The sequence below is a fragment of the Molothrus aeneus genome, chromosome 1 (assembly GCF_037042795.1).
Source record: "Molothrus aeneus isolate 106 chromosome 1, BPBGC_Maene_1.0, whole genome shotgun sequence".
Lineage (NCBI taxonomy): Eukaryota > Metazoa > Chordata > Aves > Passeriformes > Icteridae > Molothrus > Molothrus aeneus.
Genome location: NC_089646.1, coordinates 24,918,076 through 24,944,363, shown reverse-complemented (window position 1 = coordinate 24,944,363; position 26,288 = coordinate 24,918,076). Strand labels below are relative to the sequence as shown.

At 39.5% G+C, this 26,288-nt stretch overlaps 1 protein-coding gene across 1 annotated transcript in view; it reads left to right on the top strand.

Annotated features, from left to right (window-relative positions):
* The first annotated feature begins 7,523 nt into the window (after positions 1 to 7,523).
* The window catches only part of SGCE (sarcoglycan epsilon), a 32,956-nt gene continuing 14,191 nt past the window's right edge, over positions 7,524 to 26,288 (top strand). Inside the window, 6 exon segments of the mRNA XM_066553468.1 lie at positions 7,524 to 7,589; positions 7,591 to 7,702; positions 15,868 to 15,972; positions 19,851 to 19,973; positions 22,580 to 22,737; positions 25,511 to 25,583. Of these exon segments, the coding sequence (XP_066409565.1) occupies positions 7,524 to 7,589; positions 7,591 to 7,702; positions 15,868 to 15,972; positions 19,851 to 19,973; positions 22,580 to 22,737; positions 25,511 to 25,583 (637 nt within the window).

Genomic DNA, 26,288 nt, shown 5'->3' with positions numbered 1-26,288 from the left:
ACTTTGCATGAAGGCAAAAACAGTGGGGTGCCAGAAAGCTGTCGTTTATTTCCGCATGACAAATGGAGGAACAAACCTAGAAGAGTCAGAAAACACCTTCCTTCTCCTACTGCAGAAGAAGCTGAAAAGAAGAATTTTGAATTCTACTGATCTGAAGCAGAACATGCCAGCAGCATGTATGGATGGGACTACACCCAGAAATCTGACAATTAGGGAAAGCTCTGCCAAATTTTCAGTACTGCACAAACACCTTCTAAAGGTGAGGCTCACAGGACTTCTGACTTCCACATCACCCCTTCCTTCTCCACCTCCCTATGATTACAGGGATACATTTAACAGCATTACCAGTTCACAGTGGTACGGCCCATCTTCATACATGAGATAAAAGCACTATTTACAGTCTACTGCAATAACTACACTCTTCATCTACCTTGGATATTTTAACATTCACATGATTTACTATCATCAGATACCTTACTGAGAGAAAATTAAAAACCTGTCCAACACTGGTAAGTAAAAATCTTGAATCGTGAATGCTCAGCAAAAGACTAATGCATTAACTCTTTGGGCACCCAAATTTAAAATTATCAATTTTCCAGGGTGCCAAATTCTCAATTCCTTCTAAAGTTAATGAGAGTCACAAAGGGCAAGACCCTCTCTGGTTCCTTCCCAGATTAATTTCTAGTTTCTCTGATCCCTGCCTTTAGCTGGCTGGTCCTCTCCAGATGAAACACTGCAATTCAGTAATTCTCCGTTACATTTCCCCCCTCAGAATTTGTAATATTTCATAAACTCAGACATCTGGCAGCTGCTAGATAGTTGATTTGAAAGCCAAAACACAGTGATACAGGATTAGCTTCTCCTAAACAAAACATGTCTTGCTTGCCAAAAGACGTAAGCACTCCATGTGTGAGGACATGGCAGTTAAACAACAGCCACCTGAGCAAAACCTTGTTTATATGTGGCATTTTTTCTGAAAACTGAAAACATCTGTCTCCTTTGATACTTACTATCTGGGGAAAAAGTGATAATGTTTCCTGCTCTCAGTCAATACACATCTCACAAAATCACATCCATACAAGACAAAAAACTAGGCTAAGATTGTCTGTATGAACTCCACAATACTCAAGACTAGTTCTGATATGTTTAGATAAGGCACGCCTTCAGATCCCAGTTTAGACAGAACCACATTCAACAATCCTGAAACTACAGCTGCATTCCACCCTTCCAGCCTCCAGTTCTTCTGGATGTAAATCTGATTATTGTACTCTGTGGCATGCTTTTTATTTTTTTAGTCTTAATTGCTACCCTCAAAGAGCCACTTTCAGCCTGGATTTCTCCATATAAGGTAATATCTCACATAAATACATTGGAGAGCACATGAGACTTATTTAAAAGAAAACATACAACTATTTCACCTTTCCTCCAAGCAAAGCTTGTTCTGGAACAGAGAAAAAACTTGTTCTTTGTTCTGTGTGAACCTTGGCCCTTCCTCCTAACATCACTTTCAAATTTCATGCCTTCAGGCTGAAAATATCCTATTTTTCATCAAACTGTTTTCTTAAATCTGCATATAACACACCTGTCGCAAACTTTGCTCTGCTCCTTTGAGATGATTCTGCAACTCCCACACTCTTGGCAAGAGCTTACTCTAGGTAAAAATCCAACACCCTCCTTTATTCATCATCTAGGATGGATGATTAACTTGTTTTTTTCAAAGATGTTGCCTTAAGCTCTGGATGTTGACTACTCCCATAGAAGGAACTACACCTTGTTCAGTTTTGGCCCATGTTTCCACTTCTTTGGGCTGAGAATCCCTAATGAAGTTGGATCTATGTGTTATGTAACCTGGCCAACTGACATCCAAAGTTTGGCATTTGCAGGAGTTCCTGCTAGGTGTGTTCCATTCCCCTAATTATTCACAGATACCATCTTGACATGGGAACTATTTCTCCCAACCACCACTTTGATTTATTGCACCAAACATAAGACTTAAGTTCACAGACATATACAGTCTCACCTATGAGGATGCACAAGAAACCCCCAACAAGAACATGCAACCTTCAGTCTACTTACATTTCACAGACATAAGTTGCTCTCACTACAAATACTGGTTCTAGGATAATGCCAGCCCTTTCCAGTAAACTTTGGTCAAGGGAGAAGAGACGGACATCTTTGCCAGAGATTAGGATTTACTCACTCTGCATTTGCCAGTGTGCTCATCTAGCCCATTGTTTTCTCTAATAATTCTTTTTGAGCTATTTCTGTGTATCCAAGGAGTGCATCATCATGCAGCTGCACTCCAGGCCCTATGCTCTGTTAAAAAGAAAACAACAAGTTAATTCAAGCTATAAATATTCTCCTGTTTCCACACAGAAGACCTCTGAAGTACAGAGTATCTTAGGTACATTATCCACAAAAGGTGCATAGCTTTGGTAAGACACATGTTAGCAGAATTTAGAAGCTCTCATTTTTTCAGCCATTAACTCTGATAATTGTATTTCACAAATGCTTTTGAACAGACACTCACATTTACCTTCCCAGGTGGGGGAGATTTGTCTTGCTGAGGATTACTAAAAAGGCTGAAACAAGGAATTTTTTTAAGAATTGTTGAACAATGAAGACACGATAATAGAATTTTTAACTAATTTATTCATCAAACTAACTTCTCTATGGAGAATTTACAAGAAATTAAGCCAAATCTAGCAGTTGAGGAATGGCAGAGCTCACAGAAAAGATGAGGAAAATATTAATTTTAACCTACTTATAATGGACTAAGAAGCCTATTAATCTGAGTACTACAGACAGATATTTAAAGAGATTCAGATGATGCTTCTGGTACAATTTTTCTCCCTATGATAAAGCATTATATGTACAGTATTTACTCCTGTGCCATTTTACAGGATGCAGCTTTTCCCAATACAGAGCAAGAAAAGAAAAATCAAACTTACCGCTGTCTAGCTATTTTTGTATTTTTCTAGAATAGCAGTTTGAATCCCAGATACCAATAGTAATGCTTTATACCAATATGTTCCCTAAAAGCTTTGACCACAGGAAAAATTGTGATGAAAACCACAGTCAGTACTTTTTTTTAATCTATAGTATGAGCCATCAGTGAGCACCCAGCAGCAAGTACGTTTGAAATGGAAGCTTTTCATAAAAGAAAAGCACACCTCAATATTATTTTATTCATTGCTACCTGACAGTGCCCTGAAGAGGGAGAGAGGGGCAAATATGGGCTGTTTGTACATATAAAGGTGTAAAGCTTGCTATAATGTTGACAAGAACCAGTATTTTAGATGCAGTAGAGCATGTCTTAAAAGCCAGAAGAACTACATTAACATGTGAAACCTCTAAAATAAGACCAAGGTTACTGTCACATAGGGCTGCTGGCTATACAAGTGTTGCTTCAGAAGACACTTGTGGGCTGTTTTAACCTACAGGGCACTTCTTGTTTCTTCCTATTTCATATTTTTTAAAATTTGTTCCTGTTTATCACTCCTATATTTGGACATAACTTTCTTTCTCCAAACACATGGTATTTTCCAAAATACACACCAGATTCTAGAGATAACTACTATATTATATAATTTGATCTTCTGAGCTCCTCTTTACACTTTAAAATTCTAGTAGAAGATAAAACACATGGGCTAAATCAGCAAGAAACACAAGTCATAAATCTATTTCTGTTCAACTCTGGAAGTTTTGAATAATGTGCTTTCAATAAGCATCTGTTGGGTGCAGTTGACATAATACCAAAATTCTTAACCCCCTAATTTTTAAAGAATTTTTGTTGTATATAGTATCCTGTAGCAGTGCTGCATATAAAATATTTAGTTAAACACTGCATGAAAACAAATAGTGTACTGTAGTCACAAATTACTACATTAACATGCCAAAAGGCTTCCAGTAAACATTAGAAAGACAGAAGTACAAATGGAAATAAGAATCCTTGGAATGTAATGAAAGGTGGTATTATAAACTCCTCAGGACTTGCAAACCAGAACAAGAATTGCAGTTGCTCTGTTTATGTCTTACATAAAGACTTGGTATACTAGTTGTTAGCCTTACTGAAAGCCATACAACAATATTTTTCAATGCAAAAATACAAACAATATAAAAATATTTTTCTCATAAGAAAGCACAAAAAAACATGAAGGAAAAAAAAAAAAAAGACTGCCCTTTCTCCTTTTGTTTAGGTGGGCTGATCTCCAGAAACACCAAACACTTGCAAGCATTCAGTACCTATAAAGATCAAGCTCCAAGGGCCTGTGCTCTAAAAGAAAGAGGCAAATGGATTAGGTTGTATTCCTTCTGCATGAAATCAGCCTCCTAATGTGTCTGAACAACAAAATAAACCTTTGAAGTCTGCAAAATGCATGGGGAAGCAGTAATTGTTACTTTTGCATCCCTGCAAAATGAGGGGTATATACTCTGGAATTAAAAAGCTTTAGCTAAAACTATTGTAGTGCTAGAAGCCAGCTCTTCTCCTTGCCAAAGTAAATGCAGTAAATATGGAATACAGAACAATTGCTGTGAAAATGTCTCATCACTGTTCCCTTTCAATTAGTATCAATACAGGCAGTCTGTTAAACTACAGGAGAAAGAAATACTTACAGAGGGAGTGTTTCTAATCAATATCAAATCACTGGTGGCTGATTTAAACAAGCTGTTGTGTTCATATCACTTCATTTTAGGAATGAAAGGGTAGGATTCTTAAGTGCACTGCATTAGCCAAAGTTTCCCAGGTGAGTCAGTCTGTTTTGCAGGGCTGGGTCAGTGATGTGTACTTTGGAATTTCAGCCTCAAGATACACTCAAAAAAAAGACAGAGATACCCACCCACACACAAGTGCTGCCAGGAAGGAAGCAGTGGGACAAGGCAGGCTTTTCTGGCACTTCTTTCCATGTCCATGACCTTTTCTTCTCAGGCAGGACATCTCACAAACATGTTTTAGATAAATGGACACTTTTCTCTGCAAAGGTGGGAAAGCACTGAACGCTATTACAGTGCTGCTACTACATTAAAATGATGTTGACTGTTTTATAGAGGATAACATTTCAACATGCAATACTTGGAAAGAAAATGGTAATTAATAAGCTGATAACAGTACAGATGTTTACAAAAATCAGACACTTCACTAGCATAAAAATTATTGTTAGAAAGCTACCAGTATATTATATAGACTTGTTAATCTAAACATTACCATCATAGCATGAGCTGGCTATCTGACATTCTTATGGAACAGCTGCATCTGTATGGCTTTCTATACATACATAAGGGAATGAGCAAAAAAATCACATTAATTTCAGAGAGGAAATAAGCCTACTCAAAATCAAAAAGTGTCACGAAACAGAACAGTACTTCTAGGTACAGGTAAGCGAAGGAGTGTGATTTCTGCTCTTAAATATCTTTGTAGTCAAATTAAAATTTAAATATATTCTGAAAGTCTCTGTGGAATGAGAAGAAAAAAAGTCCTTTATCTAGGATAATGAGCTGGCTGACTAAAACACCAGACTATTTTGCATCTTAATATCAGGCAGAATATTTATACTGAAGAGCCACTTGCTATGTAAAGTTCTCCTTCATGAGATGGATTAATGGAAATTTAGAGCTGTAACAAGACTAAAGATGGATAGGTTAAAGTCTTCTACAGTTGTCTTTTTTCCCCGGCTTATAAAGAGTTCAATAAGGTCAATACAATTTAAGTAAGACAGATTATATTTTTTTCTTCCAAATCTCAAAAGCATACAATTATTATTAATTTTTTGCCAATACATTTGGCTTGCTAGAGGGGAAATGCTTATGAAATTTCATGAGAAATCACAATTCTCTATGCAAAATGAAGGAAGGTTATTTTCATGGATAATAGAAGACTTACTGCAATTTTCAAATAGCAAACATGACAGTCCACTAGAATGAGAAAATAAAAGTAAAAACGGGTCTATTTGTTGAGATGGGGCTTTCATTGTGGAGTATGTAGTTCTAGTACAGGGACTACTCTTACATGAATCATTCAGAAAGCTGAGAGAGAGTAGCTCCCCAAAAGAAAATGCAGTATTTACATAGCACTTTGTCTTAAGCAGTTATATATGACATATACATACACCTACTCTCAAAATACATCACCATTGCCAAGAACTACATTTGACAATATTCTTCCATCCTCCACAGGGAGATTTGCTTGCACACCTCAGCAAAGACTGCCATAGCTTTTGAGCTACCCCACAGATATTAAATGACAGTCAAAAATCAGTAATGAGTCCAGAAAGCATAACGCAGACAGTGGAAATGAAACAGCATGGAATGGTCAGACCTGACAGAGGAAATTGGATGCAAGCCTCCACACACAGGTCAGCCTGGAGCTGGGACCCCGACCAACCCCTCTAGACACGGCACTCACAACTCCACCAGCTGCAGGAACAGCTGCTGAACACTGGAAAAAACAAACCAGCTTCGTGTGGAGTAAGGATATAGGCTTAAAATAGGATAAGTTGTCAGAAAACTACAGTTGCAAGGGCTTTTGCCGTGATGTCCTCCAAGAGCATGCCATATCTGTGTGCACTAGGGAAGCCTGCCAGGTGCCCTACTGCTGGTGTCACAAAATCACAGAATTGTTAATATTGGAAGAGACCTCTGGAGATTGTCCAGTCCAACCCCCTCCCAAGGCAAAGTCACCTAGGGCAGATCACACAGGTGATCTAGGTCTAGGTGGGTTCTGAACCTCTCCAGAGAGGGAGAGTCCATAACTTCCCCGTGCAGCCTGTTCCAATGCTCTGCTGCCCTCAGTGTAAGTTCTTCCTCGTGTTGAGGTAGAACTTCTTGTGTTTTAATTTATGGCCATTGCTCCTCATCCTGTCACTGGGCACCACTGGAAATAGCCTAGCACCATCCTCTTGGCACCCACCTTTGAGATATTTATATGCATTGATGAGATTCCCCTCAGTCTTCTCCAGACTGAAGAGGCCCAGCTCCTGCAGTCTGTCCTTATAAGAGATGCTCCAGACCCGTAATCATCTTTTTGACCCTCTGGTGGACCCCCTCCAGTGCGATAGGGTAAGGTGTTCAAAAAGCTGCTGTTGGGAGGTTTCGCCACGATGTTTTCCAAGAGCACAGCACACTCTGTGTGCACCAGGCAAGCCGGTGGGTGTGGGATGCCGCCCTCCCCTGCCGGCTCTCCAAGGGAGGGCGCGGGACAAGGCTGGGCTGGGCAGGACACCTCAGCCTACGCCTCGCCCCTCCACCCGGGGCACCACGGCTTCGTCCCGCCACATCTGCACCGCGGGGCAGGCGGGGCAGCCCCAGCCTCCGCCGGGGCCACAGCCGCTCTGCCCCCGCCCTGAGGGGAGCCTTGTCCCGCGGAGCCAGCTCCCTGCGGAGCCAGCACCGAGCAGCTCCGCTCCCCGTGCCCACCCCGCCATGGCGGCGAGCGGCTCCTCCCGGCATGCCCGGCATTTCCCGGCCGCGCTGCCTGGAGACGGCGGCCGGGGCGGGGCGGGGAGGAGCGGGGCGGGAAGGGGAGGATGCTGCGGCCGCCGCGGGGCGAGGCGGCGGCAGCGGCGGCAGGAGTAGCGGTACTTGGCGGCGTAGAGGATGCGGCGGCGGTGGTGTCGGCAGCAGCAGGCGGAGGAGCGGGGAGCGATGCGGTGCTGCGCGGCGGGACCGTGGCCGCACAGCGCCCTCACCACGCTCCTGCTGACAGGTCGGTCACGGCGCGTCTCCCCGTGGCGAGCGGTGGCGGGCCCCGCCGGCAGCGGCCGGCCTGCGCCGCGGCTCTGCCTCTGCTTGGGCTTCGCGTCCCCTCCCGGCGGAACCGCCTCCCCGCCTCGCCCTCCGGCTGCGGCTGGCTGCGCGCCCCACTCCTGCTGCTCCGTGCCCCCTGTCAGTGCGGGGGCCGGGCTGTCCCAGCATCTCCCCGTGCCGCGGCTCCGGCGGCTCCCGGGGGACGCTCCACAGGCGGCGCGGGGATGGCGGCCTGCGCGCCCCCGCCCCGGGACCGCCACAGCCCCTCCCGGCACGGCGGGCGCGGTAGGGGCCCGGGCTGAGGGAGCCCGGGGGCGGTGAGTGAGGCCGGAGCGGGAGTGCCGGAGGGCGCGGGAGCCAGGCCTGGCTCAGAGCCGCTGGATGGCGCGGGAGCCTCCGTTCTCGGGGACTGGGCCGGGCCCGCTGCGCTCCTCCGGTCCCTCGACCTGGTGCCTGACGCGAGAGACGGGCTGTTGTGTGTACGGGGGTGTCTTTTGTTTGCCCTTCTTCTCCGTTATTTCCCATCTTGACCACTTAGTCCAGCCAAGCCAGAATTAGAAATTCAGAAAAAGTCTTGATCCTGGTCCCTAAAAGCTAAATAATAGCTTTCATGCAGGTTTTTCCCCTGCAGGTTCTTCACAGTGAAATACACCAAACAGCCAATACTTAATAGCAGCCCAGCCACAGGACTGCCTTTGTGAAACTTGTTACACCAAGAGTAAGATAACAGCAAGAAATCTGTTATTTTGAGTTATTTTGAGTTCAGAGAGGTCAGTGATGTGTTATCGGCAAGCAGTCTGCTCTGAATCCTCTTGAATCTCCTAGTACTTCTTTTACTTACGACTATACTTGTCATAGGTTATTAGCCACAGAATTGACATGAGGCACTGGATATATTAAAGATGTGGTGAGAACTTAAGTGTAAAGTTGTTCAATGTGAGGATAAAACTTCATTTGTTAGATGCAAGACAAGACTGCTTTTCCCTTATGAGGAAATTTTTCCTACCTCTTCCGCCTTCCCCTCCATGACTGATTGTGGGATAGCAACCAAGGAAGAACTAGGACAATTGAGAATAAGGTTTCAGTATCAACTGAAATAATGTATTTTACAAAGGTCAACTAAATGACCTACAAGAAACTGAGTTGTGAGCTTAATCCACAAGTCCTTCCCAGGCTACATGGTAAGGGAAGAGGTCTTAAGGTTTTTTCATGGTGATAACTTTTCCACTTAGACCTTTCTAAGGTTGGTTCAATGAGATGCCATTAGTTAAACCAGAAGAATATGTGGTCTGAAACTGATGTAAAAAAGGAGGCATGAACTTTAGTTCATGTTTCTTTTAGTTCAGTTACATTCTTTTAAGAGATATCTAGATAAAATTTGTGGAGATTTGTAGTATACTCCTGATCTGAACGAAGCTGTCCCAGGAGCTCACCTGAGCTCCCCTCCATTCTCCTTAAGTAAAGAAGTTCCAGCCTCGTCTGCTGCTCCAAGATGCATTGCCCAGCATGAAAATCCATTCTTTTGAATCCTGTAAACTTTACAGTACTGCAGCATTACTTAACAAGGCAAGAGATATCTGACAGACAAAATGGCATGTGAGAAGTAGCACAGGACTTGTAAATAGATTTCTTTCAGTTTTCCTCAACTAATATGGATTAGTTTTTCCCATTTGTGTTGTAGTGCTTGATCTACCAAAGAAAGTTGACTTATGATTTTTGCATTTCTTAAAAATGCATGACAAAAGGCTTTCTGGAGGAGGATAACTGCTGTCAGAAGTCAGAAGGGTTGTCTGCCTCTCACTTCTCCCTATCCTCCTTGAGGCAAAACATTATTTCATCATCTGGGAATTTCACAAGAATTACGAATTTAAAGGTTGTAAGAGTGATTTCAGTTGCTCCTAGGGGTCTGGTATAGTACTAAAATTGAAGGTATTGACTCCCAAATGCAAGCTGATGATGCTCCACTGCTAGGAAAACATGGGACTTCATTGTGAGAAGTGATATATAGGATTAAGCATTTCTACTAGAAACTAGTTAGGTGTTCTTTGATTCTAGCTTTGTAGTAACAGACTTCCTAGAAGTTTGCTCAGTTACACTAGTAGAGCTCTCTGTCATATTAGTTTGGCAGAGCAATGAGTTGCCCCCATATTGTGTATCTGCAGAGAGAGTGGGTATCAACACTTCTTTTGAGTGACTGTGGCCAGTGGTTTTGCCCTGTATTTCTGCACTTAGAATTAGTTGTCAGTGCCCATGTTGTCCCTGGAACCCCTGTTTCATTTGTTGTAGAGAAATGGAATTGCATTCTTCTTTTCCTATAAAAGGGTCAAAGTACGGAAGAAGCTCATTAGTTCTCACTTTGCAAGCTGTGGTTATGTGGTCACATTAATTTGTCATAAGGCTGCACTGCTGCCAGAAAGCATTCTCCATCCCTTGCACAGCTAGGGATTATTTGCTGCTTTCCCTGGTGACAAATAAACTAGTACAGTGATACTGTGGATTGGGTCACCTTGCTCAAAACTAGTCAACCCACAAAAATAGTTCACTGAAGTGTAAGGGCTGCCCAGGACTGGTTTGGGATTGTTTCCACTGGTGTGTGCCGGGTGATGAAGAATGTGCCGGGAATGCCCCTTTTGAGCAGGGCTGCAGACATGCCCATTTAGAACAGCTGTGAAATCACTGCCTGGGGCGGGATACAGGAGGCTGAACCAGATCCCTGCCCTTGCCCTGCTGTTGACAGCAGAAGTGCTGTTGGCAGCACTCCTCTGCTGAGCCGCGCCCTGTGCAAGGAGGCGGAACATTTCACAGATGGTCTGGTGTTTTCAAGCTAACACCACAGCACACCTGCCCTTGTTCCTGCTGTGGGTGCAAGCATAAGGGCAGAGAAGCAGGTTTCCTTCAGAGAGTCTCTGGATGTCTGCCTGCCTGCCTGCCTGCCTGTGAAGATGCTGCCTGTACTACTAATCTGAGCCAGGTCAATACAATCTACTGTCAATAGGTACTTACTTGAATAAGTAATTACAGGAGGGGAAAGGTAGCTGTTCCATTAATATGCTTTTCATTACAGAAACATATTATTTATAGGCAGTACATGGAGACATCTTGGAGGTCCTAAAGCCAGACAATAAGAAGTCAGCTTTATGGCAGAATATGTAACTGTTCAGTGTGTAAAGAGGCTTATTTTTGCTCCTTAATGTTTTTAGATTTGGTTGGAAGTTCATTAAAGTACTTCAGGAATTGCAGTCACTGAAGTAAAACCCTTTCTTTAGAAGAAACATTATTTCCAATCAAAGAAAAAAGTTATTTAAAGCTTAGACAAGAGTATCATTTTTTTTTTCAGTATCTGAAGAGCTTTTGAATTCTTCCTGGATAGAGGGTGATAAATTTACAGTAGTCACTGAGTGTAGAGTATCTCCCTTGGCAGACTTCTAGATGAAAGAAGAGAGTTGCTGGTTTTGATTACTTCCATAGGAATTTGAACCTGTATCTAAATGTTGTTACAATTGCAACACAAACAGCCAAAATGTCTTTTAAATGTAGGTTATTTTAGTGACAGTCCAAACTATGAAAATGAGAAGTTAGAAAGAACAACCTACTGAGCAAACAGAAATCTTAGTGTATTGAAACCAATGACTTTTCTGAATTCCTTAGTCTTTCAGAGCAATTGCCACCTCTGAAATTTGGAATGCAATTGCAGGGATACCCTGATAGTTCATATCAAAAGATGATAGAAATGTGTGAGACATCCTGGAATAGCAGGCCACCAGGGTGGCCTGGTCATACCGCCTTGGTTACACTTGGGCTGGAACCACAGGAACTGACAATGTTTTCCTCACCTTCGTGGAAAGTTTTCTCTTGTTAGGCCTGCAGTAGGAGGGAGAATGGTGGTAGGTAGATACTACCGTTAATAAATCATGAGGGTTTTGTTCTCCAAGTAGTTAATTTGTAGCATTCCCATGAATGCTAATGCTGAAGTTTAACAGTGGGACTGATAAATGCTTTATTTGGTTACATTACTTAAATGATTTAGGAGAAATGTTCAGATGTTACAGTAATCAGTGGATAGCACAGAAACAGATGGAAAACCTACTGAACAAAGATTAATAAGAATAGAGCCAAGAAACATTCCTGGGGTTGATTTGGACTTTTAAACAGCTTGAATGTAGAGGGACCTGAGCAATCTGCAATGGAGAACTAATACAAATTAATTCCTGTTTCTTACGTAGTAGCTGTTGTTGAAAAGGGTTAGAACATATCCAGTTTCAATGTGAATTTCCACTGAGAGAATCCCTTCTAATTAATAGTAAATTTCTGCCACGTACTAGCTAGTAGGCAAGAGGACAGTGTGTGGAAGTTGGAAGAGAAGGGAGAGTAGGTGGGTGCTGCAACTTCTGCCTCCTTTAGTGGATGATGTGACCAGCTGGGCAAGTATCCAGTGCAGACACCAGTGGATCCTCAGTAACTGCCTGGCTACAACCTCTGATTTCAGCTGTGGGCTATGCACCTTGCAGGTGGTTCTCTCTTCACAGATGTTTCACTTCAACTTATGGTGTCATTTTCTAATTGTTCTGCTGTGTGGTTCTCAGCAGTCCTTCAGAAAAATGTGCTGTGTATGAATCTGCACTTCCAGCTCAGAATTCAGAGAAAGGAGGACTGAGCCACATGGGATATGCAGTAGAGGAGTGCAAGGGTAGCTTTTTGCAGTGGGGTTGTGCTGTAAGAGAGTAAGGGGCAGTGTAAGCATGGCCAGAGGCCCTGGTCTGTGGCATCAAAGCAGCAAGCATGTGTTTATGTCAGGTCCCAGGGCAAGGTGGAGGTGTAGGAGAGAGGGGAAGAGGCCGGGTTTGATAGTTTGAGCTGTGTGCTGCTTTAATAGTAGGAGAGATGGGCTTGAGATCCTACTTCAAAGAAGGAATAAGAGGATAGGTAGAGGTGCAGGATACTGCTTGGAGGTCAGAGTGCAGTAAAGGAATGGGGAAGGTGAAATTGGTCCACCATACTCATGTCCTTTTCTGATTGTTGTGTGGTCAGAAATTGTTGTGGGTATCCACTCTGTTAAATATTCGGTTGTTAAATATTATGCAAATATACTTTAAAAGGGGAAAAAAAGAGCATAAATTAATAAAAAAGTGATTTTTATTTATAACCAACACAATTATAATTAAGGTATAATTTAAAGAAAACATAATTGGAGAAAGAAGAAACAGCTGTGATATGCTTCACCTGGGCATATTCAAGTCCCAGGCACAGGGCTATGAAATACTCCTGCTGTTGAAGGCAGTGGTGGCTTCTCCAGCAGCTGTGGCAACATGTGTAACAGACTGAAGAGCCTGACACTATTAACATTCTTTTCATCGGGAGTACAAGGCTGATTAAATTAATTCTAAACTGTCTCTTTGATAAAATGCATAGTTTGAATCCTTGCATTCTGTAGTATAAGGTCTCTTTTGTCATCTTTTAATCGTATTCAGATCTTCCCAGAGCCTTCCTGGTGTTGTCAGTTGCTTCTTGAAGGCTCTGCTAGACAGAGCATTTGAACAGTGATCATATCTGTGTCAAGTACAAAAATAAAGTCTGCCTGTTCCTCCTTGATGTTGCTGTTTACATGTCAGCTGTTCTGCCAGTGTTCTGGTGAAAGCTCTGTTCAACCTGACTTACATCTCTAGGTTGTTACCCAAGCTGAGCATCCCTGAATTGTGTGCTCACAGTATGTGTTTGGCATGCTGATGCCTTTGTTCCTACTGTGCAGTTACATTCTAGTCTATTGAACTGCACATCACTGATCACCTTTTCACAGACAATGCAGACTGTTCTGTCATCTCTATTATTTGTCAGTCTCCTGGCCTTTGTTTTTACCTGCAAATTCTATCAGTATATTTGATACATACAAGTAATTCTTTGTCTCCCCATCTCCATCTCTCTCCTGCCTCTCTTTCTTCCACCCCAGTTACATAAGGCTAATGCCAAAACTTTGTGAGACCTGCCAGAAAACTCATATAACAGATTAACTTTTTAGCAGCCCTATTCTCTAGCTTTTCACATCTGTCATTTGAAATCAATTCAGTGGTGATATATATGAAAACATCACACTATAAACTCTAGGATCTGAAAACAGGCATATTGGTTGCTTTTTCAGTTCCCCTGTGAAATGCAGCATAGCATGGAGAGGTAGAAAGGTGACTTCTTCAATCCACACAGCCAAACCTAGCACAACTTGGAACCCAAATGAAAGACACTTACTGACCATTTATATTGAAAAACACATTGTGGAACTTGTCTTTCTTTTTTCTATTTTTTAAATTGCATTTAAATGTGCTAAAATGATTTAGTATTTACTTTTCAATTGAAGTGTTAACTGACAAGCTGTATAGCTAAGGGTAATGTTATTAGTGCTGTCTTTATCAGGAAAAACTTGTGGGCTCACCAAAAGTGTCAAAAAAGATACATGAAATCCTTAATGAGGATTAAATAAGGACTGTGATGAGTATAATAATTTTGACAACTCTAATACTATTCTCCATTTAATAATTCAGTTATCTAATCTTGTATTAATTGTATTGTCTGGTACTGGTGCTGGTTTGTAGCTGACAAGCCTCTGATTGCCCAGCTCATCCTGTTGGAATAATGGAGCAACTTTATTTGATCTTTTTAGCAATTTCTTGAGTTTTTCAAGAATTACTAAAATTTATGCAAAGTCCTATGCAGTACTAAATTTCATAGTCCCTAGGGTGTTATTATATTGACTTGCAATATATGCAGATCAGTTCAGCAGGGCAAAAGTTGTTCGAAATGTTATTGTGTTGGTATGGCAATTATTGCATTAATCAAATTATTAAATTTAATAAATAAGTAAAATTAAAAGTGCATTAAAATTCAATTTTTAATTACACTCCATCCTCAATTCAATTTTAGATGTTTTGTGTGAATTATCAGTAATAGATATCTGTCTTACATGTGTAGATTGAGTGTAGTGTATCTTTATTACTGCTTAAGCCAGATCTGTTTGGCCTCCTGAATTCTGTTTGAAGAATGTCTTATCACTAATTTAATACCTGCCTGTAGCTGCCTGGTGTAGCAGGTCAGAAGTTTCCACAGATGTTTAGGCTTCTTTCATGTACTGTGCATGTTTTCCAATAAGTGTTCATTTCTTCCTGCAGACTGGTGTATCTGTACACAGGTACTGCTCCTTGATGTTTCTGGTATTGTTTTTTTACAAGTATATTAAGATACTAGTCCATAAACATCTTTAATCCAGGGTTTGCCATGAGTTCTTACTCCCAAAGTATTTCAAAACAAAAATACCTACTCATTGTGGCCACTTTCCTAGCATCTGACTGCAGTTCCTTCCCTCTGCACTTTCAGCTGGCATGTAACTGTACAGCTGGTATACCTATTATTCATCCCAGAAGAGCAGGAACAAAAAGTGGGAAGTGAGGAGGGAGCTTTCTCAGGCACCTCTGCTGCTGGTGAGATGGAATCTTTCTGTCAGCTCTACAGCTGCTTTCTGTCTCCAGTAATCATTTGCTCCTCACTGCATTTAAAACTTCCACCTTCAGCTTCATGTATCTGGCTGATTTCAGGCTGTGTTCTAGTTGTGTGGGATGTAGGCAGCCATTTTTAATGGGTTCTCTTTTCAAAATTGATTATTGGTTATGCCTGCAAGGCAATCAGCCCCATGTGTCTTTATATAAGCATCATTATAAAAGCAAAGCTTGCTTACTTTAATTTTCCTACTTTGACCAAAATATACCACTCCAGTGAAAGCTACTTTATATATTTTTGTCTGTATGTGAGGTTTTGTCTGTGTGAATAGATTTATTAGACAATGCTCTTCTTCATCTTTGTTATCAGTACAATTATGTCAGCAGAAGTGTCTGCAGAGGTTTAAGTATTTAGTGTAGACTTAGCTTATTTGGAAAAATGGGTGTCAAAAAGATTATGGTCAGAAAGATTATTACATATTTATATACTCAAACCAAACACCTCTTTTTTGACCTGTGGTTCCTAAGCTTTGACTAAAACCAAAACATGGTGTAGAAGGTGTCTGATCCCATCTGATCAAATTGTTTGTGGCAGTCTGTTGATCTGACTAATTTTTTTTTTTTGCATTTGTTTTATTGTGAAAAGCTATTTTGCTAAGCTCTGCTGATGGCAATAATGGAACTGTTAACTGGACGACTAAGCGAGCCCACAGTTATGTTATCAGCAGAATAAAGGCTGTTCAGAAGAATGGTGAGTTTAGGTTGTATATTTAAATACCCTGTTGGTTCAAGCAAACCTGCTTTTAATATTACTCTTGCTTTTCCAGTCATGTCCTTGTTTTAGGAGTAGGGTACTATTTTAAGGTAAGTTATTTGGAAAGCTTTACATTTCTTCAATCTTCAAATATTGACAGACCTGTGTGTTCTTGTTAGTCTTCCCTGACTTTTCGTGTTCCTGTAGCTTTGCTTGAAATAATGGCTGTGTTTATACCTAATACTGCACATTTTCTTATCATGGCTGGTTGCTTGAAGATACCTCTGCAGTTTGCTTAATACAATAACTTCTCTGTAACAATTTAGAAAGTCTTCTCACACATGAATGTAGAAAGATGTAAAAAGACTATTTTATGTCCTTTATGCAAGTACACATCAAATACTGTAGCTTGTGCACACTGGCTGAGAAGAAGCTTTGCACTGATTGCTCATCTAGGCAGGCAATCTGGATTGGCCTCCAGATCAAGTTATTTCTGGGATTGTTCTTCATCTGCTAAATACCAGTGGGGAGAGAACCAATTGAAATTTCTAGGAAAAAAACACAAAAAACTTCCAGGCGAATTATTTCCTAAGGATCATCAACATACAGGCTGCAACCAACATGGTGAAACTGCTGAAATTTCTGGAGATGGAGGTTTTCTGCTTCTGGTAACAGGCCCTGGGCTGCAGGCTGATAAAGTCCTGTCTGGATTGCTGGCTGTTCCTGTGTTTTAGACCTCTAAGGAGATCTAGGGATCTACAGAAAGTCCTCCAAGCGATCTAGAAACAAGAAAGAGGAAAGCAGTGCTGTCATGGTAGCCAATTCTAGCAGGGATCTGATGTGATCCTAATGAAGATTTTTAATTTCCCATGATTAGTTTTACAGAAGCTTTTCACAGTCCCTGAGACTTTTATCTACCACAGGGAATTTGCCCAGACAATTCACATCTGGCAGTCTGCTGTATTAGATTAGTATCTATTTGTTAAGTATATTCAGTTTTGTCCCTAGATCACCCAAGATGATGATTACACATTCATCTCCAGTCTATCTCCTGAAAATAATGATGGGTTTTAAAAGCTCGTGAAGAAAGTAGCCTTTCACTTGTTTCATTGTTGTAAAGCTAGTGATAGCTGTAGCAGACTGAAGGCTCATCATTTTCCTTCTTTTTGAAGGTTTTGAAGAAACTTCTTGTGGGGAAAACAAGGAGGGCATCTCTGACAATGAGGGCAAGAACTTCTGAGTTTTTGATCACCATACTTGTGTCATTATGTTGTGTTTGTCATTACAAGATAGAACAAGTTTCTAGATTTTTTTCTTCTGAGAGATGTTTCTAGACTTCCACCAAGATCAGTGTTTTATAGCTGCATCAAATACTTGCTGGTATACTTATTTCAGCAGCAGGGAATGTCTCATTGCTAGGAATGGGCAGGCATTTAGTGGTGGTAATAGGTTTCTTATAGCAGACAAAATAAGTGTTATATGTTTTTTTTCAGTAACTGCTGATTCTATTATGCTTGTTTTTTCCTGAAAGAATTGCTTACTGAGAAAGAAATGCACATTTCAAACAGGAAGAACAGTAAAAAAGAAATGGATTTTCATTGTAGAGGAAAAGCATCAGAAATGGAAAAATGATCTTTTCTAGGTATTTGATGCACCTTCAGCAAGCCACCATATTTTTGTCAGCTCTTCTGTTCTATTAATGTTACTTTTTCAGCTTTTCTTGGAAATATTTTAAAGGAAATTAGTTAACTTCCTTGTGCTGTTTATGGCTCATTCACAGAATTGAGTGCAGAATTTTTTTGGATAATAATTTACTAATTTTAAGTAGGTAAATCAATGATCTTACTGTATGTAAGTCTACATGATGAAAATGACACTGTTTTATTAACCACACAGAATTGTAACAATTCAAATTTCAGGATTATTTTAATTTTTTCACTAAGATAAAATTATTAGAAAGTTTTAGCTTTATTTAAAGGTTTATTATTAGCTCTGTTCAGTATTGTGTTAAAAGTGGTTTTCAGAAAAGCAGATGCTGTGGAATGTGATCAGTAGTATATCCAGAGTTATACATTCTGCAACATTAAGCTTGAAGAGGGGGGAGTATGTAAATGTGGAGGTCTACATTACAGATGTCTGCATCTCCTCAAAGATCCCTCTGCAGTCCATGGAGAACTAGTCGGTGTAGTGTGGAATCTAGGACATGATTCATCTCACTTTACAGGAGAAATCAAATAAATCAACCCCTAGAAGCATCTGTTTCTTCTCCACTGACTATAAAAGGAGCCTAACTAACTTAGTGGTGGATGTTGTTTCTGTAGGCATCTAAAATTAGGTGAGAGAGATTCCACTCAGAGTACGTGGTGCAAGGGCTGGAATGCCTGTGATTAATGCCTAATTAATGGCGCTTTTTTAAGCAGATCTCAAGTAAGAAAGTTGGTATAATTATAAGGCTGGAGAAATTATACCAGGATTAAAAAATGACACCAGCATTGAAGAATTACATGAGCTTTATCCACATTTCAAATGCTTATTGATCCAAGGTTGAAATTAGCACCTCTGGGGGCTACAAGTTTGTTCCTGTCAGTTTGTTACAATGTCTCTGAAGTGTCTTTTGGAGTCTGTCTTGCCAGTGACAGCACCTCCAGGCTGTATGGCATATAATTTGCTTTTGGAGATGTGATTCCTCATGAAGTTTCTTCCAGCTTGGCAAGGAAGAAACAAGGCTGGTAGCTGTGTGTGGTTGTCTGTGGCTTACCATCTTTATCTACTACTTTTGTAATCTTCATCTCACTGACAAAATCTATTAGCAGTGATCAATTCTTTTAGGGCATTAAATTAAAATTCAGTAGTAATAAAATTAGTAATACGAGCTACAATCAATCTTATTAAGACACCTTGAGAAACGCCTATTAAATCAGTATTCTCTGTTTATACTTAAATTTTGAAACTTGTTGATAAAGTGGCTTCTTATCCACCTAATTTATTGTAATGATTTCTTCATTCTTCTAATTCATTAAAATGCGTATGTAGTTCTGCATCAACTGTGTTATACCTAAAAAGGTATGCCCTTGTCAGCAAATTTTGTACTAAATAAAAACCACCTTATTGCTTTTACATATGCTGATTGTTCTAAATTTTCTTTAAGTTTTTGATCCTCAGTCCTGTAAAACATGGCTTCACTTTTTTGTTTGGAATCAGTTTCACCTGACTGGCCTATAAATCACCTTGTCCTTTCATTTTATCCTTCAATACAAGCCCAACATCTTCAGTAAAGAGCTCTCTAACCAAAAGTTTGAGTTGTATTTTACCCTGGTGGTCTGAGAAAGTACTTTCTTGCCATAAGAAGTCATAGAAATCAGTTGAAGTGAATTGCTATGTCCTTTTCTGCACAAGAAGTGAAAAATCTGCCATTTCTGTTCATTGGGGAATGACGACTGGCGATTGGTAAGGTTCCTGTGTGTTCCTCTGTTGCTTTCTCTATGTAAAATATCAGGAAAACATGATTGTGTAATTCATTTAATGTACTTTTATTAATGTAATATTAAAAATAAACCAACTATAAAATTACAATAGCCTTCCTCATTTTTTAAATTACTATAAAAATAAAGAGTTTATACAAATTTTGAAATCTTGACATAGGCAGTTTTGTTTCTTGCAGTCTTGGAAAGGATCCTGTTGGGCAAAGAGAGGGTTTGCTCTGTGTTCTACCCTTAAATCTATGTAACCTTTTAAAAATCTTATTAACAGGTGGCTAATATTTGTTGCTGTCCTTCTCCCAGATGCCTGCATTGCTGTTGAAATGCATGAAGTTACCTAGAGCATGTCTCATTTTTGCCTTTTTTCTGTCTCTTATCTCTCCTTCTGCTTTTCAGTGTACACAATTCTGTCTAAGGTGCACTCTGATCGGAATGTATACCCTTCTGCTGGAGTTCTGTTTGTTCATGTTTTGGAGAGAGAGTACTTTAAAGGGGAATTTCCTCCTTACCCAAAGCCTGGTATGAGACGCTAAGATCTTCCATATTATATGCAGATACAGAAAAAATATTGTTATAAAAAGTTGAAGTCTTATTTAGCCAACCTTGTGGTTCAACATATAAGATAAACAAGACAGGTTTTAGTTTCTATTGAAATATCTTCAAATGAAATAAAATGTGTAGTCCTACACTTCTAAAATATTCTAGTTTGTGATTGTTTGGGAAAAAATGCATATAATTGTATATTGTGAAAAAATGTACTTAATTTGGGAAGGTGTAGTAACCCATTATATATATCTGATACTAAGAAATGTTTCATCACTTTTGCATTAAATATGAAATTGTGGAAATTTATGTCTGTTAAAAATGCTATTTATCTGGTTACTGTTTGAGACAGTATGTATCTATTATACATATCTCCTATATGAAGGAGAAATTTGAAGGCATATAGTAAATGTAAGACAAAATAGAAGATTAAATCAAATATGAGACTTCATAATACTGTTTTCTTTCATTTTTAAAAATAGTCTTTTGACTTCAGCCTTCTTCCTATGTTTAGGAACAGTTTAATGTTAATAAGCAGATTGGTTTTAGAGAAGGAGCCGTGATTTTTAAGTATGGTTTTGCCATACACTAAAGCTAAAAGGCTGATCGCCACAGGTTAGAATATGTGTAAGCAGTCTGATAGGGGTGGGAAGAGAGAGAGCATTCAGCCACACATGCTTATCAACAGTGAAAAGGAATAAATGTATCCAGTTTATGTAAATATGACTATTTTCCCATAACAGGAAAATAGGAAAAACCTATGCATACATAATCAAAGCCTGTTTCACTAATAAACTTTTGAGTTGATTTGAGAGTGCTGTTACTACGACTCACTTTAAAGAAAAATAAGCTTCTGTTAGCATTAGTTAAATTTTGAGTAAACTTGAATAAACCCAAATGTTCTTAAGATTTCATCTCTTTGTAAATTGGGTGTTTTTCCTGACATGGATACCTGAGTCTTCATTTATGCCATGGTGACTGGCAGAGTGAAGTTTGCCTCTGTTCCAGTTTTCTCTCAGTTTTGGCACATAGGTGGAAGGAGCTTGGAAATTTTACTAATGATGGATTGTCTTACAGCTGCAGCCTCTTGACATTCATGTGATTCCAAGGCAATAGGAATCTGGTTTCAGATCCTTTGAAATTGCTGTTCCGACAGACAATTGTGATTATGTCAGAAATTCACTGTGAGGTCAGGTGTTGTCATGGTACTCTTATTTTTGTCTGCTGAGCTGGATCATTGTCATGGCCTACTTTGATAAAGGAAGGGCAAACCAGAATGTGTCACAGGTCGCTTTCAGAATTTTCCTCAAATCATTTTTGGTGCTGGGAATTTGTTTAGAGCAGGGTGCTAGTAATGCCAGGTTGTGGGTTCAAGCTGTACGTGCCATTCACTTAAGAGTTGGACTCCATGATCCTTGTGGGTCCCTTCCAACTCAGAATATTCTGTAATTCTGAATTCTGTGATTCTGACTGCAATAGATTAGATTACTGGGATGTCCTGAGAGGATTGTGAGGGTAGTTGTGTTACACCCAATACTGGTTTAGTCTGTTCTGGTTCATTTTGCTCAACCAGATGTGGAAATGTATACCTAAAGACTAGTGACCCTTGGGCAACACATCTCAGTCTCTGTGTCCCTCTCTGGGGGAGATGAGAGCTGTTCATTCTTGACTGGGCTCAGTTTCTGCTTTCTGGGCCAGCCTGGCTGGTATCTCCTTTCATCACCTGTCCTATAATGCTGTTGCCCTCTCAGAGGTGAGTTGGAGTGCAGGGCAGAGGTGTCTGTGCAGGCTCAGAATGGATTTGATTTGAGTTCTGTGCCTCAGCTGGACACTGTCTTGGTGGTGAGGATTTGGTAGTATTCAGGCCTGATCTCATTTACAAAAGCTAAAATAAGCTGAAGTAAAATCCAGACATTTATAAGAGTATCAATAAGAACCAAGGTACTGGTTTGACTTGAGGGGCTTTTACAGCTGGACCACTGTATTTAGTAGCCATCAGTGGCTCCAGTTCACAGGAATGTCTGATCCTTTTTTTAATTAATTTGTTCTCTAAATTAAAATGATTGCCAGGCTGCTGGTGCCAAAGACCTGTATGCGTATCCTAATGCTAACAGAAGCTTTCAGGCATTATTGATTATGGAGCCACTCTTTACAGTACATTGAGTACCTGGATCCATCATGAAAACATCAATAAAGTAAGTTGGGAGAGGAAATTAAAGGACTGAAACTTTTGTCCTCTTGTCTGTAAGGAGGTTAGATGCTTCAATTTGAGGTGGAACTGTGCTCTAAAAACCAGACCCACTAGTTACTGAACATCAGCATTCATTTAGCCAAAACTCTAGGAAGTACCTGCACATTATGTCTACAGTTAGTTATGCTTTCCAGGTATGAATTTGTTAGTACCTAGAAGTGCTAAGTAATAGTTCACTTATTTCTGATATGGTAAAGGTTAGCAATTATTTTTTTTTTTCCTCTTAGAAAGGTTCAGAAAACAAGTGAAAGCAGAATGTGACTTCCTAGTTGAAAAATTAAAGCATTTAACTTTTTCTTATAGATATTCTAATATAATTTCTCTTATCTAGGTGAAATAAGTAATGATCCTATAACGTTCAATACCAATTTAATGGGTTACCCTGACAGACCTGGATGGCTGCGCTATATCCAAAGGACGCCATACAGTGATGGAGTGCTGTATGGCTCACCAACTGTGGAAAATGTGGGCAAGCCAACCATCATTGAGGTATTTGCTTTCAGAAGTTCAAAAATACATATTTTGATTTAGAGTGTAAGGTTCAGTACTGTCTACAAGTTCCCCCTTGTTTTTTAAGAGTTAATTGCTATTTCATATTCAAGTTTTATTCAAAATACAGATCAAAACCAACACTTTATAAGCAACTGTACTTAAAAAATAACTTAATCATAACTTTGTAACATTCAGCCTAAATATGGGTCTGACTTTTCCCCACTAGATGAAAGTGTTCAGTCAATAAGCAGTTGTGGGGGTTTTTTGCTTGTTAGTTTTTGTTTGCTTGATTGGGGTTTTTGGTTTGATTGGTTTGGGGTTCTTTCAACTATTATTCATCAATTGTCCCCCTGCTCATTATTCATATTTATTGATATTTATTTTATTTTATTTAGTACTTTTATGAATTTCATTCTTATGAGTATAACAATGACAAAACTGTATTCAAATATTTAGCTATTTGAATAGCTAACTCTCTAACACTTGAGAGTTAGCTATTCAAATATTTTAAAGCACTAATTATTCATTGAGCAGCAATTCAAAAGTGAAAGGGGACAATATTTTCTACCATGTATTTCATAGACAGCAGACTGAATCAGGCACTGTATGGTTCACAGTGTTAAGAAATCTGCACAATAACTTGCTCCAGCAATTTTGCTGCTTTAGCAGTATATTTGTCTTAAACGCTTGATGAGTATTTTTTTTTCTAAATTGCATTTGATATAGTTTTTCTTCCTCAAGAATGATAGCTCTGAATGTTAAATTATACTTCAGATAGTTTCACCCATGTTTAATTTTGCACCCATGATTCTGTTTTGATTTCAGTAGGACTAATACCATCTGAGAATTGATCACATGCAGAAGTTCTTGCAGGCTTTACTTAGTTTTATTTAGAGGAAACTATTATTTGAAATTTAAATGTTTTTTTAAATGGCATGTGCTTTTAGATTCTAGGATCTTTATCAAGACCTCCATTCTAAGCATGACCTCAAGCTATATTTGAAGTAAATCTTGCCTAGCATACAAATTAAGTCCTTGCAGTTCAGTCTTAGATGTGGCTTTTGAATTAATTTTGTGATGTGTGAGGAGGGCAGATGGCATTTGATCCTCTTCCTAGTGCCCTCTGAGAAGAGTGATTGCATATTCCTGGCCTGAATAGAACTTCCATCATGTTATAATTCCTGAGGGGATGTCATGGGGAGCTCACTTAACTGGAGGAGACCTCATGATGAGGAGAGCCTAGCATTATGCACAGCACTGCAGTAGAGCAGGTAACATTCTGAGCTCAAGCTCCTTTGAAAGCTGTGCAAGGACAGTTTGTGTCTGAATGAATATTCAGGACAGAGGCAACCTCTGCCACGCCTGCCTGGGGTGTGTGGGCTATGCTGGCAGCTCCCACTGCTGGAGTGCAGGCTCACAGTGGGTACTGCCCTGCTCCTGTACAGAGCTTGGATGACCAGGGGGTTGATTTTCTGGGTACTATTGGTTCAACTGGTGTTGAAGGAACCCTTTGAAAAATTAGTGGAATTAGGGCTAGAGAAATCTCATATTTATTTTCTGTTAATTTTATAATGAAATTGTAACATTAAATGAGATCTGATTGTGTTGGGTAGGCTTTTCCCTCTCCACTTAAACAAACCTGCAGTAGATACTCCACAGCATTTTCCCTTTTCATTCAAATCCTTTAAAAGAAGTGCAACATCTGTTACTTTTTTTTTATTTATTAGCCTGTGTCACAGTGGTTTGTGGTTCTGTTTGCTGAGAAGCAACATAGTTCTGTTACTATTGTCACTCTTCTGCCTCTCCTTTGCTCTTAAAATGAGTGAAGTCTAAAATTAGAAAGAAAATTAGTTTTTTTCAGTTTATTTCATGAAAGATTTATCACCTTGCAGGGATAAAAAAGGTAGAGAAGATAATACATAATCATACTGATAGCCCGCCTTGTTCTGTATTTCTTATGAATAATCACTTAATCGTAGTGCAACCTTGGAGTAGAGTCACCACTGAGAAGTAACCACTTGCATGCATTTCAGGTATCCTAAACATTTTAACTTTTAGATTGGTACATTTTAACTTTTAGGTTGGTATCCTTGCTTATTTTATTCATGAAGGTGTATGTTTCAAAAGATTAGAGTCACAAATGTTGCATCTACCTTCTAGTTTTCACTTCCCCTACATTTACAGATTGCAGGATTTTTTTTCAAACTACTTGTATTGGAGCATTATTTTGAATCCATTCATGGAGTGAGACTTCACTGGGACCAGAGCTAAAACTAAATAGCAGTCCCAAATATGGGAATTCCATCACAACACCTTTTCCTTCAAAAAACATCTCCATGTAGGAGCTATTGATGAATTTAGATCTTACAGTATTGATGGAGGTGAGGATTGGAGGCTGTGTGGGGAAATGGAGAAACCAATCTGTCCTTATGGTGGTTCTTAAAGATAACAGAAGAGAAAGATTACAGATATATGGCAGAACACTTCTATCAGGACCAATATATATTATTTCACATATTCATTAATTTTATTTGGCTATAGACTGGCCAAGAAAATTCCAATATCCTGACTTGAAGGTAGTGCTGCATTAAATAAATTGATCTTACCTTTCAAATTTTATATTAGTGAATGCATATTCATATAATTCAAAATAAGGAGGCAAAGTACCTAAAAACTGATAAGTATTTCTAAGTTATCACTTTAACTTTCACTGATGTTTCATTTATATACTTTTCATTTTTGCCTTGTTTTGTAATCTTTTTCACTCTAGATCACTGCGTATAACAGGCGTACCTTCGAAACAGCAAGACACAATTTGATCATTAATATAATGTCAGCAGAAGGTATGTACAGAATATAGCTGGTTGTATTTTTAACTGAATCAGCAAAACCCTCTTATGGGCTCCTGCTTTTGAAGATAAATACCGTAAAATAGTTGTGTGGTGTTCACACTAAACAGAGGCACAGGAGACAAGTAAGAGAATTTTTCCTGATTTAATTCATTTTGATTTTTTAATCCAGATTATTTCTGTCATTCAGGACTGGTTTTTTTCACTCACAGTAAAATGTTTGCATCTTTGTTTTTCATTAAACTTCAAATTCGAAATTTCCCTTGTCTTTTCAAAGGGACCTTACATGAAAGATTTCACTCTCTTTCTGCATGTTGTTTAGTTTTCTTAGTTCTATGTCTACCTTATGCAATGAACACTTGTGTAGGCAGAGTCAGAAAACAGCAGGTTATGGCATATATGGACATTTGGACCTTAAAATTAGTTCTCTTTATCACATTTCCACTCTGGAGTGTCATGAGCTGGAATCCATTGTTGCTGCAGATTGGTTTTGACCCCCAAATTAGCAGGAATGTAATTATAGCTGTTTAATGATGTTTTAGCATCTGAGACTCTTTTCCTCTAGTCTGCTTCTTCCCTGTTGTTTTATAAATAACGAAAGTTTTTCAGCTCAAGTAGCAGCTAATGGTACTTTCTATTGAAAATTTAACATAATCACAGTAGGTTCAAAATTGGCTAATTCAAACACAAGATTTTTGG